Source organism: Copadichromis virginalis, linkage group LG18, assembly GCF_057382275.1.
Source record: "Copadichromis virginalis isolate Kocher_CV1m ecotype Utaka linkage group LG18, C_Virginalis_male_GT1.1, whole genome shotgun sequence".
Taxonomy (NCBI): domain Eukaryota; kingdom Metazoa; phylum Chordata; class Actinopteri; order Cichliformes; family Cichlidae; genus Copadichromis; species Copadichromis virginalis.
The window spans coordinates 24,719,907-24,730,583 of NC_140635.1; the positions used below are offsets into that span (position 1 = coordinate 24,719,907).

Here is a 10,677-nt window from a genome sequence, read left to right on the forward strand (position 1 = left end):
ACAGCTTCTATTCAGAGAGCGTGCAGGATGCAGCAATAACTGTCAGGGTGGAGGTCAGCAGCATTGTAACATCTTTGAAACAGTGGCTGCTGTACACTAATAAAATAAGAATAATTTATTTAGTCAGCTAGCATGTCTGGCACGTAATGATTAAATGCCTACCCGACTAGTCGCTCACATCCCCATATGTGCAAGTTAAATTATTCTGATATTTTAAAAATGCCACAAAGTAAAATTTAATGATATCTCACTCTTTTCTCATTGTTATTATGTTATCTTTTTTACTTTAAAGGCCACCTTTAGTTTACAGTAGTGATGTGCCGTGAGCGTCTCACCACTGGCTGCTAAAAACAAACAAAAAAGCAGAAAAAAAGAAAATGATCTAAATAGTGCCCCCTACCTTGAGTTGACTCTGGTTTGGGAGCTGCAGGCAGGGGTCGCTGGGACCTTGGCTGACTCGATGGGAGTGCCATCTTGATGGGGCCCACATACTCAACATACGTCCCTGGGAAGTCGCCTCTCTGCTTAGTGCGCTCGTTGTACCCGAGGAGCCAGCCCAGACGCTCGGGGTGCTCCACGCAGCCCTCCTGGTAGTTCTCCATGGACATCAGAGAGGCCTTGCTGACTGTAAGAAGGTCTCCAGGCTGCAGATCCAAGTCCTCGTCCTGGTCCTTGGTGAACGTGTAGAGGGCACGGTACTGGAAACCTTCCACCGCCATTTTGTGACAGAGGCAAAAAGTAAAATGGCCACCGCTTCGAGGATTTAGGATCGGCCTGAGTCCCGCTGTAACAACAGGGTTAGGCTAGACAGAAATCCACCTCTGAAACCAAAATTGTGGCTGAGTTACTCGAGTCTGGTGTTGGTACAGTGGCTTAGAGGGTCGGGGGGGATGAAAGGAGGGGAAGTCAGCCGAAGCTCAGCAGCATTTTTAAAAGTTAATAACGAGGAGCTCTGCTGCTTTTGTGTCTGCAGTGGCAGCGGCTTTACACCTGACCGGTGTTGGTGGACTGGTGCACTTTCCTCAGCTTGATACCCCGGTTGAGCCAGATGATGGAACAGAGGGAGATCGTTGGCAACATGCTTTTTCAAGCAGCAAAAACCTGCTGGCTGGGTGCTACTGGAACAGCCTGGAAAAGGGTTTTCCCAGTGACAGGCCCCGTGTCGTTGGCTCTCCGCGGTTAAATCAAGTGGCCCGATTGGCGAGTGCCAGGGTGGGAAGGTCTCTAATCCTCTCTGGCTCTTTCAGATATCCCACATGTTTGGGGCAGGAATAATGACCGACCTGTAGGAAATAAAAAGTGCATCAATTAAGAAAAAAATTTGGAAAAAGACTTAAAATTTAGTCGAAAAAATTAAAGTAAATAAAACTATTTTAAAAAAACAATTAAAAAAAAAAAGGATTAAAGGTCAAATCTATTCAATAAATGGCAATAATTAACGCGACTTATATCTATGTGAAACGAAGCCTAAAGCGGCGCATGAAAATGGCGAACTGCGACAGCTCCATGCATTTGTGCAGTCTTCGGTTAGGACAGAGAGCTCGGATGATGCTGCTGCGTCATAACCAACAGCAGACTGGGTCCCTGGACAGGAGCCTCCATTCCCTCCACTCTACATTCACACACTCAAAGCCTTAACTGACTCGTCACAGTTTCCACAGGAACAATAAGTTTTCCTGTGAAATGAACGTCTCTTCAACTCACACAACAGCACGTACGATTAACAGAACCGCAAAAAAGGGGTTTTAGCTGAACTGGCATGCAAAGGAAAATAAGGACTGCACCTCGACTGTAGGGCGACCAGAATTTTCTAAGGCGTGCAGAACCCTCTGCAACAGTTCACTCTCCATCAGAGAGAAAAAAGGTAGCTCTGTGTTGCCTAAGAAATATTTTGACTTCTGTCAAATTTACTGTACCAAGCCTGCTTCAGATGGGAACGTTGAATGGACAGCCAACTGAGAAACCACAGTGAACCATCACCATTCATATTACACCCCTTGAAGTCACTTATCTCATAGCTTCCACATATAGCAAAAAGGTCAGTCCATGGAAATGTAACGAACGTCCTCTGATAAAGCCGATTGCAAGGCCCAATTAAATGCCAAGCGCAAGTGCGCAATATATATCCTATAAAAGCGACACAACAGTCTGAAAATGCTAAATATTATCAGTATTAAAGGTTTGACTAAAGTAAATAAATGAAATCTGTCGATCAATCGACCAAAAATTAAAAATCTACATTTTTTGGGAGTACATGTTGGAAACACTTGATTATAAAATCCACAGTAAATCGTGGAAAAATTAATGGGCAATTTTGGCCGAGTTTCGAGCGGCTGAAATTTAAAAATGCTAAATGCTAAACTGCAACTATGCTGGGAAATGAGACGGGGTGGGCGAGAAAGAGAGATTATGGTTTCCAGATTAAGTACGACATCTGTGGTCTGTGGACCAATCAAGGACAATGGTCCTACTAACCTCCCTGGACGTGATGTCAAAGAGGAAAAGAAGCAGGTGGAGAGTGAAGGTGAAAGTGGCACAATGACTGATAGAAGTTTCATCGTGGTATGGCAGTAACAAGGCATTTGGGGCAATTTTCCAAAACGTCCAAATCTCAATAACCACAGGCCTGGTTTGCGAGGCCCGACGCTGTACCAGCGTTTCATAAATGTCCATAAATGGACAGTATTTTGAATAATGTACTGCAGACGCTTAAATACAGTTGAGTAAAAGCATAAAAAATTCACCGAAACGTCCAGTTTGCAGCCGTGAATGCCAAAGTGCATGCTTTTGAACCTTAGTCTAGATTATCCTCTCCACCCCCCTCGACATTCCGAAAGCGAACGCACATTCACTGCAAAGCTTTGTGAATAAGGACGTTGTCTTTAATAAAAAAGGTTCAAGAGTTACTGTGATAACAGAACGCTGCACAGTGCAAAACTCACCCCACTTTAGGTTCAGAGGGAAGCCGGACAGGCTCAGCCAGACTCTCGGTCCAACATCCTTCGAGTCGAGAAGCAAGAGGTGCCAGGCTAGACACGTGGCACTGGCATACCCAACCACAGCCCGCAATCCTCACACCACCATTACCCCCCCACCCCCACCCCCAAACTCCCTCCCTCTTCTCTCCACCTGCTCTCCACTCCCCCCCAAACACACAGAGTCCTGCCTCCAACTGACCCCCCCTCCCGATCCTCAGCCAGCGAAAAAGTCAAGCCGTTTTTCCAGTTGCTGTAATAATTTAGTTCTTTATAGTCCGAGTCCGGCGGCAGTAAAGCAGCAAAAACAAGAAGAAAAGGAGGCAGAGGAAAAGGCAGAGCGCTCTTATTCACCAGTCCTCTTTTAGTATTTAGTTCCAGAGAAGAAAAAGTCGCACAAGGTGAGAGAGGAGTCATCTCTGTTCCTGTCCTACTCTGGCAGTGTTGTAGTAGCTCACAGTTCAGCACAGCAGCTGGAAAGCTCAGTGTCTGTGGACCCATTCGTTTTTTTTAAGACTCTGCGTTCAGTCTGAGCAGACAGCGGCAAAAAGCAGCGAGAAAAGAGAGTGAGAGACGGAGCAGTTTGCTATCAGCAGAGTCCAAACGGCTGAGGAAGACCACAGGAAAATAATTAATGAATAGGCAGCGAGTAACTCACTGTTGCTAGAGAGAGGGAAAGCTAATCCCAGCCTCTGATTGGCTGCTGCTCTGGCCATGTGCTCCCCAGTCACCAGAGAAACCGGGCAAATCAAGGAAATGTTCTAATATTAGAAAATGTATCTAGGCAGTGATAAAACATCTGACCTAAACAACTCCACCTTTTCCAGCACCTTTGACTTTTTTCATCTTTGCAACTGTGATGACTGTTTGTAATATTTATTGAAGTGATGATTTAAATCAAGTGCAGCTACCCTGGGAGAAAGATGTAAAAGAAAACATGGAAAAACTCCAGACTAAGTGTGATTGGAGAAAACTCCATGAGTCACAGTGAAGCTGTGCAATGGGATGAAAGGAGATGATGTTTGTTTTTCTGAGTTCACAGGGAGAGGGATACAGTTAAAAAAAATACAATAAATAATATAAAATAAAATACTTATTAAAAACATGTCACTAATAATTTATTAGTCTTTCACTGTGTGGGTTTTTTTTTTGGTAACTGACATTTTATATATTGCATTTATTATTGGTGTGATTAAATCGAGACCTACAAACTGAAGTCTGCTTTCTAAAGAAAATAAATGATGTGTTTAGTCAGCCAGCACAGTGCTGACCTGTTTGTTGCACCAGCATGCGTATATAAAATGCCAAATAAGCTATTAAAGGCATCACTGACACTGCTCGAGGATCAAAATGCCACACATCTTACATCATCATTACTTGTAAAATCGGTTTGTGTAACCGAATCAGTGGATTTTAAACAGATGTAATCTTTTATTTATTTACTGGTTGTTTTTCTAATTTTTCTAATGTTTATATACAAGTGCAGAGGCATGTGCCAAAACTCAAATGTGAACAAATATTTATCTTTTTCATGTTATTATCATTGTTTTGGGTTTGGTCATCAGTTTTAACAAAAGTAAACAAACTTGATGTTCATGATGACTAATTTGCCAATTAAGAGAAAGTGATTTCGAGGATGACATTTAAAATAGAAATGTTCATGTAGAGTATCACTGTAGCCAATTTTCCCTTAGGACCGATCCATGATGGTGATTTAAATATATGTAATAATTGTTAGATCATTAGTAATTACACTGTTTGTAACTGGTAGATTAGTTTCTATGTAGATCTAGATGCTGGGGAGCTTCTTTACACTCAAAATGCAAATTTTGATCACTTCAGTCATAGCGAAGAAAAATTATGATTTCATGATGATTAAGAACTTTTTTATTTAACACAGTAAATAAATATATGTAATAGGTAATCAGGTTATTTTAGTTGTGGTAAATAACAGACCCAAGAGGCTAACATTGCCATATGCCATTTTTAGCTTACTACTTTCACCTGAACAGCTCAGTGGTCATGTCTGAGAAAGTTTATTACATTCAAGAAGCTTAACTTTGAGAAGGTCCATCTTTTTGAACATTTGTGCACATGTCCATGTCCCTTAGCTGGTTTAGTCCCCCTCAAGCAGTGGTGCAGTGTGACATTTTAAGCTGTTACACCAGATGTATAACACCATGTTGCTGATTATGATTTTTTGCAGTATTAATCTTCTTGAGAGAATGAAAACAAAAAGGAAATTTAATGAGCAGTGCAATAAAAGCTCCTCAAAAATTAACAACACATCTAAAACTACTAGAGAGATTGTGCGTGAACAAACAGTTGCTAACTGGCAAGATCCCTCACATCTCCATGTCACCAAAATAAGGAAACACTGATTACATCCATGTAGGCCAGAAAGAAAGTAGTTACTACTGCATCTGAAAGTGGCAAGAGAAACCTGTCTACCAAATAATTATTTTTTAAAAACAGCTGAGGAGTTTAGGATTTTAGGAATGCACCCTAAGCTTAAAACAAACAAAACAAAAGATTAACACGTCACATTACAGATCACTCCCTGTTCCACAGACAAAGTTCTGGGATTTTTTTTTATTCATAAGCATTACTATCATTTCTTCTCTTTAAAACTTTCATAATCACAACAATGCAACCAAAAGTTCAGACATTTATGTGGGCACAAACAGTGTATTTGTGTATGCATGTTTTGGTACTTCACGGCGCTGCTGGGGAAGTACTGACTACAGAACCACCATGCATGCAGTCTGGCCGCAGGCCATCTGTCCACATGGATCTGAAAAATCTGCTGCGCCACAGGCAGATAGGACGGGCCAAAAACACTGGAGTCTGCAAAGACTAACTTTCCAGACTAAAATTGGTTCTTACGAATTTTATGATTCCAGTTTCGTTCACCTGAATTCTATCTGTCGCAAATGAAGCCGAAAAGCTCACTTTGCTAAATAGAAACATCTGCTAGATTATTTAGCACCAAGACTGCACTGTTCAGGAAAGTCAACTATGCTGCAAGGCTCTAAAGTTAAAGAGGACTCGGTCTATTTATCAGAAGCGATAACTTCAATCCATCTGGTCAAGATTATGGATTTAAACATTTCCACTTCACCAAAGAAATCAAATCTGATAAACCTGCAAAGTCTGCATCACTTGAAAACACCAGACACAAACAAGATAATGTGTGCCTTTATCTCCTCCTCAACTCCTCAAAGAAAAAAAAAAAATCTCCCAAACCCTTTCATAACCAACTACATTTGACCAAAAATTGGTAATATGCAGGTAGCATACTGCAGTCTACATCTATATCACATTTATGACAACAAATCTAATCAAATTCTAAAAGGAATCTGTTTAATCTGATACAATAAAGACGTTTTAATAATGCAAGTTATTCCTGGATTGCAGGAAAAAGAAAAGGACAAGTCCCAGATAATTGCAAGTGACCAATAAGATTTGTGTCCAGTGTGTTGTGGTTGGGAGGGTAATCGATTAGGACTTTAAGTAGACTCATGATTGTCTCTGGGAAGTTAGAAAAAAATCACAACCCCACAAAGCACAGAATATGCAGTATTTCCAGGTGAGACATGACTAAACTGTCCTTAAAGACTGCTGTTTTGATCAAACAGGACCATTTCAGTTTAACTTCGACATCAAACAAAAATAACCGCAGCTTTAGTGCCTCTGCTGGAACTTGAGGCTAGTTTAGGTTTTCTTCACCCCCTCTGAGAGGTGTCACTCGGCATTTCAAGAAGCACCACTATTTCCTCTCTTTTTATTGTGTGTGTGTGTGTGTATGTGGGGGGGCATTTAAATACAACAGCCCTGCCAGTCACTCAGAGCATTTCAAGACATTTGAGAGAAGAATGAAAGCCACAAGTCATGCATCACACCGATAAAGCATATAATGGAGGACTGACATTTGGTTGCATAATGCTCGATTCATAATTACAAGACAGGGGGGTGCGGGGTCTCAGCACAGTTGAGTGGCTTGTCTCATTATGCAAGTGGCACAATTTCCATTAACTCCTCGATGGATGCCAAATCCTTAAACCAGGGATGGTTTATTTTTATTCCTATTTATTCTATTTATCCCCTTCGTATATTTTATTTATATTGTCTCTCTCTCTCTATATATATATATATATATATATATATATATATATATATATATATATATATATATATATATATATATATATATATATATATATATATATAAAATATTCTGTAACTCTGTAACTTCTGTCGGTGCTGTGCTTTTTTGGAAATCGAATTTCCCAGAGGAACCCACCCGAGGGATTAATAAAGTTCTATCTAATCTAATCTAATGTAAGAGACGCATCTAGTCAGGCCTTCAGCTACTTTAGGCCTCCCATAGTCTGCAGCCAAGGTAAAGACACTAGTAACACATACTAGCAATGGTATACACAGGGAGTACACTGCAAATATATTGCAAATGGGTCTTTTTAGTAGCGTTAAAATACAACTAAACAGTACTAATGAGACACTGACATTACAGAATATTTTAGCACTAATGCTGGCAAACTTGACAAGTCATTTTTAATCGTTTTCACGTCAACAAATAAGCCAGGGAAAACGGTTTAAACTTTGAAGCAGCTTAAAAAAAACTTGCTCGGCATTTGTACGTCAGCGAGCGCGAGCACCGAGCAGTGCGGCGCGAGGGCGAATTAAAGTTAACATTTCACCGCAAAGAGCACAGAAACGCACACGAGCGCGACAAAAAAAGTAGGTCTCCTTTAAACTTTAAAAGTAGGACACAAGTCACCAACGTGAAGCTGCGTGCGTGGAGCACACTTGCAGCGCTTCCACCATTTTCCAGTACAGTGGCTGCCGTACTGGAAATGTGCAATAACTTGGAAAAACTCACCGCGGATATTTCTTGACTCTTCGCACTTTTGGGTTCGGAGCAAAAGTCGCACACAAGATTCCGAGTGGTGGCTTGTCTGCAGACGACGGCTTCTCTGTGAGCTCTAAACTTCCAGCAAGCCTTTGGTTCACTTCTTAATTCCGCGTCTTTCTTTTCGCTCTTTCTTTCTTTTCCCGTTCATAACTCCCTGCTCCAACACACAGCCATTTTCCAGCTCAGCACGGTACAGGGAAGGAGGGCGCGTGGGAACTATATAAGAGTGCGCGGAAAGTGACGAACGTGAGCGGAAACGTCCGAACCATCAGTGAGGGGGTCACCGAATAGACTCGGAGACGAAAAAAAGAAACAAACAAAAAACAAAACGGAAATTTGAAGCAGACAGTCTCCAAATCGTGTTTTTTGAGCTGCATTTAAACTAAAGAAATGTGTTCATGTGGAAAAAAAGAAAGCGGTGAACCACGCGCTAAATCCATGTGCGTCAATTGTGTCAATTAGCGTAAAATACTTGATCATCATCAAATGTAAATTATTCTTCAGCACAGCCTTGACTCTCTTGAGCTGCTTTCTTGTAAGTTCTTGAAGTAGTCTTTAGGAATAGTTCTCCAGGATTCAGAGCTCTTCTTTGGATGTTGGCTGTCTAGATGATCCCACACTGCTTCGATGATTTTGAGGTCCGGGCTCTGGGGAGACCAATCCATGACTGATTTGCTTTTCTTCCTAGGGATACTTTCACTTTGCATTGGCAGTAGGGGTGGAGGAAAAATATATACAGTATGGCATTGCAATATCTTGCATACAGGAACACCAGATATTGATATTAAATAAATGAAAATACTCTGGAAATTTTATGAACAAGAGGGCTCATCTCACCTTAAAGAAGGCAACCTTTCCACAAAGAGTTGCTGTCTGCAGATTCTGCAGAGAGAGCCGCTGCATGGACCAGTGGGTACCCATCATCAACTTGCCTGAACGATGAACTTTAACCAGCAACAAAAATGTGTCCAGAGACGAATTTTATCTGCACACAAAGAGAGGCGTGAACCCTGATGGACACAGATTACCATCCAAAGATCAAATTCCAAAGCACTGCTGATTTGGGGGGGAAGAAAATTCCTGGAAGAAAAGAGGGGGAAAAAAACCCTTGCTGTCTGTATGAGATGATGTATTTAAAGGATGAGGAGGGGGAAAAAGCAGGGGTTGGATTTTCACAGGACTGTTTGGAGTTGCATCTGTCAGCCTTGGCAATCAAGATGAGACGGCAAGGTTCTTGTATCATCACACGGTGGAAATGTCATGCTTTTTTTTTTCTTCTTCTTTTCTTTCTTTAAATGTGACACTGGCTGGACACAGTACAGACGGATACTATCATGTGTTTGTTTGGTAAAGGACTCTGTGACGGAGAAGTCAGAGAAGTGTGGGGAAACCAGAACGTGGAGCCGTTGAGTGGACCAAGGCCTCGGCCTCTCTCTGCAGAAACAAAGCACTCGTTGAAACACTGGACCTACTGCAGTTTCACTTGTTTGATTAAAAACTGTTAATGTTCAAAAAAAAGAAAAAAAGAAAAAAAAAAAGAGTTGCTGTCTGGCTTGGACGGACTGCAATCACTAAATGAAGGTTGTTGGAGGCTTGCAAAAAACTTCTAATTTATAAATACAGGCAGATTGCAAACATGCTGCCATGACTGTGAAGAGTCTTTATAGATTAGCGCAATTCAAGCTCGCTGGCAGCTGGTTGCATACTGGTGATTCCTACCTGTAATTGGCAGGATGTTTGGGATCATTGTCATGCTTGAAAACGAAGCTGTTGCTCATTAGATGCATTCCAAATGGTTGATTAAAATCTGAGGCTCCTTTTTGCATTCATAATTCCATCACTTTGATCTCTAACACAGCCTCTGATGAGGTTTCAGTGAACAGTGATGGATCAACTAAAAGGGATAGAGGTATCCGAGTCCTGTGTCAGGTCTTTGAGGATCTTTTCCCCATTTTTAAGGACATGATTTTCAGGTTCATCTGCTGTAGTTTGTAGATTAACTACACGGGGCGATCGTGGCTCAAGAGTTGGGAGTTCGCCTTGTAATCGGAAGGTTGCCGGTTCGAGCCCCGGCTTGGACAGTCTTGGTCGTTGTGTCCTTGGGCAAGACACTTCACCCGTTGCCTACTGGTGGTGGTCAGAGGGCCCGGTGGCGCCAGTGTCTGGCAGCCTCGCCTCTGTCAGTGCACCCCAGGGTGGCTGTGGCTACAATGTAGCTTGCCATCACCAGTGTGTGAATGTGTGCGTGAATGGGTGGATGACTGGATATGTAAAGCGCTTTGGGGTCCTTAGGGACTAGTAAAGCGCTATATAAATACAGGCCATTTACCATTTGCTGCTTCTTATTTTGTCTCCCACTGTCCAGTTTCCTCAAATGTTTTAAGGACCTGCTGCATACCATGCTAAGATGTTCAAAGTTTTCAGCTACACAACACTGGTCTTTTTTTTTCTTTTTCTTTTTTTTTTTTTTTTTTTTTTTAAATTGGAAAAAGAAAAATTTCCTTTTAAAATGGTCGGGTACAAGGACTGGACTGAAAATGATTTTTAAAAAAAGGAGCCAACGCCCCCCCAAAAACTTTGAAAAGACCTTCAGAAATCATGGAGAACTATTGCTCCAGAGCACTTAAAGAATTACAAGAAAGTTTGTCTCCTTGGAAGCAAATAATTAAGAAAAGGGTGCACGAAGTAAGAAAAACTATAATTTTTTTTGATACAGTACTGTAAATGTGCAAATATTATTATAGGAGGACAAATGACAAGTGCAACGTC

General features: G+C 41.4%; 1 protein-coding gene across 2 annotated transcripts in view; it reads right to left on the reverse strand.

Annotated features, from left to right (window-relative positions):
* pik3r2 (phosphoinositide-3-kinase, regulatory subunit 2 (beta)) overlaps positions 1–8,116 on the reverse strand; it is a 32,467-nt gene extending 24,351 nt beyond the window's left edge. The window contains exons 1-2 of one of the 2 annotated variants that reach the window (XM_085438608.1): positions 7,876–8,116; positions 401–1,283 (exon numbers count right to left, since the gene is read on the reverse strand). In XM_085438608.1, the coding sequence (XP_085294734.1) occupies positions 401–719 (319 nt within the window). In that variant the 5' untranslated portion in view covers positions 720–1,283; positions 7,876–8,116. Of the gene's footprint in view, positions 1–400; positions 1,284–2,942; positions 3,072–7,875 lie in introns of those variants that run through there. The other variant, XM_085438609.1, reaches the window with a different exon arrangement.
* Positions 8,117–10,677: the final 2,561 nt, after the last annotated feature.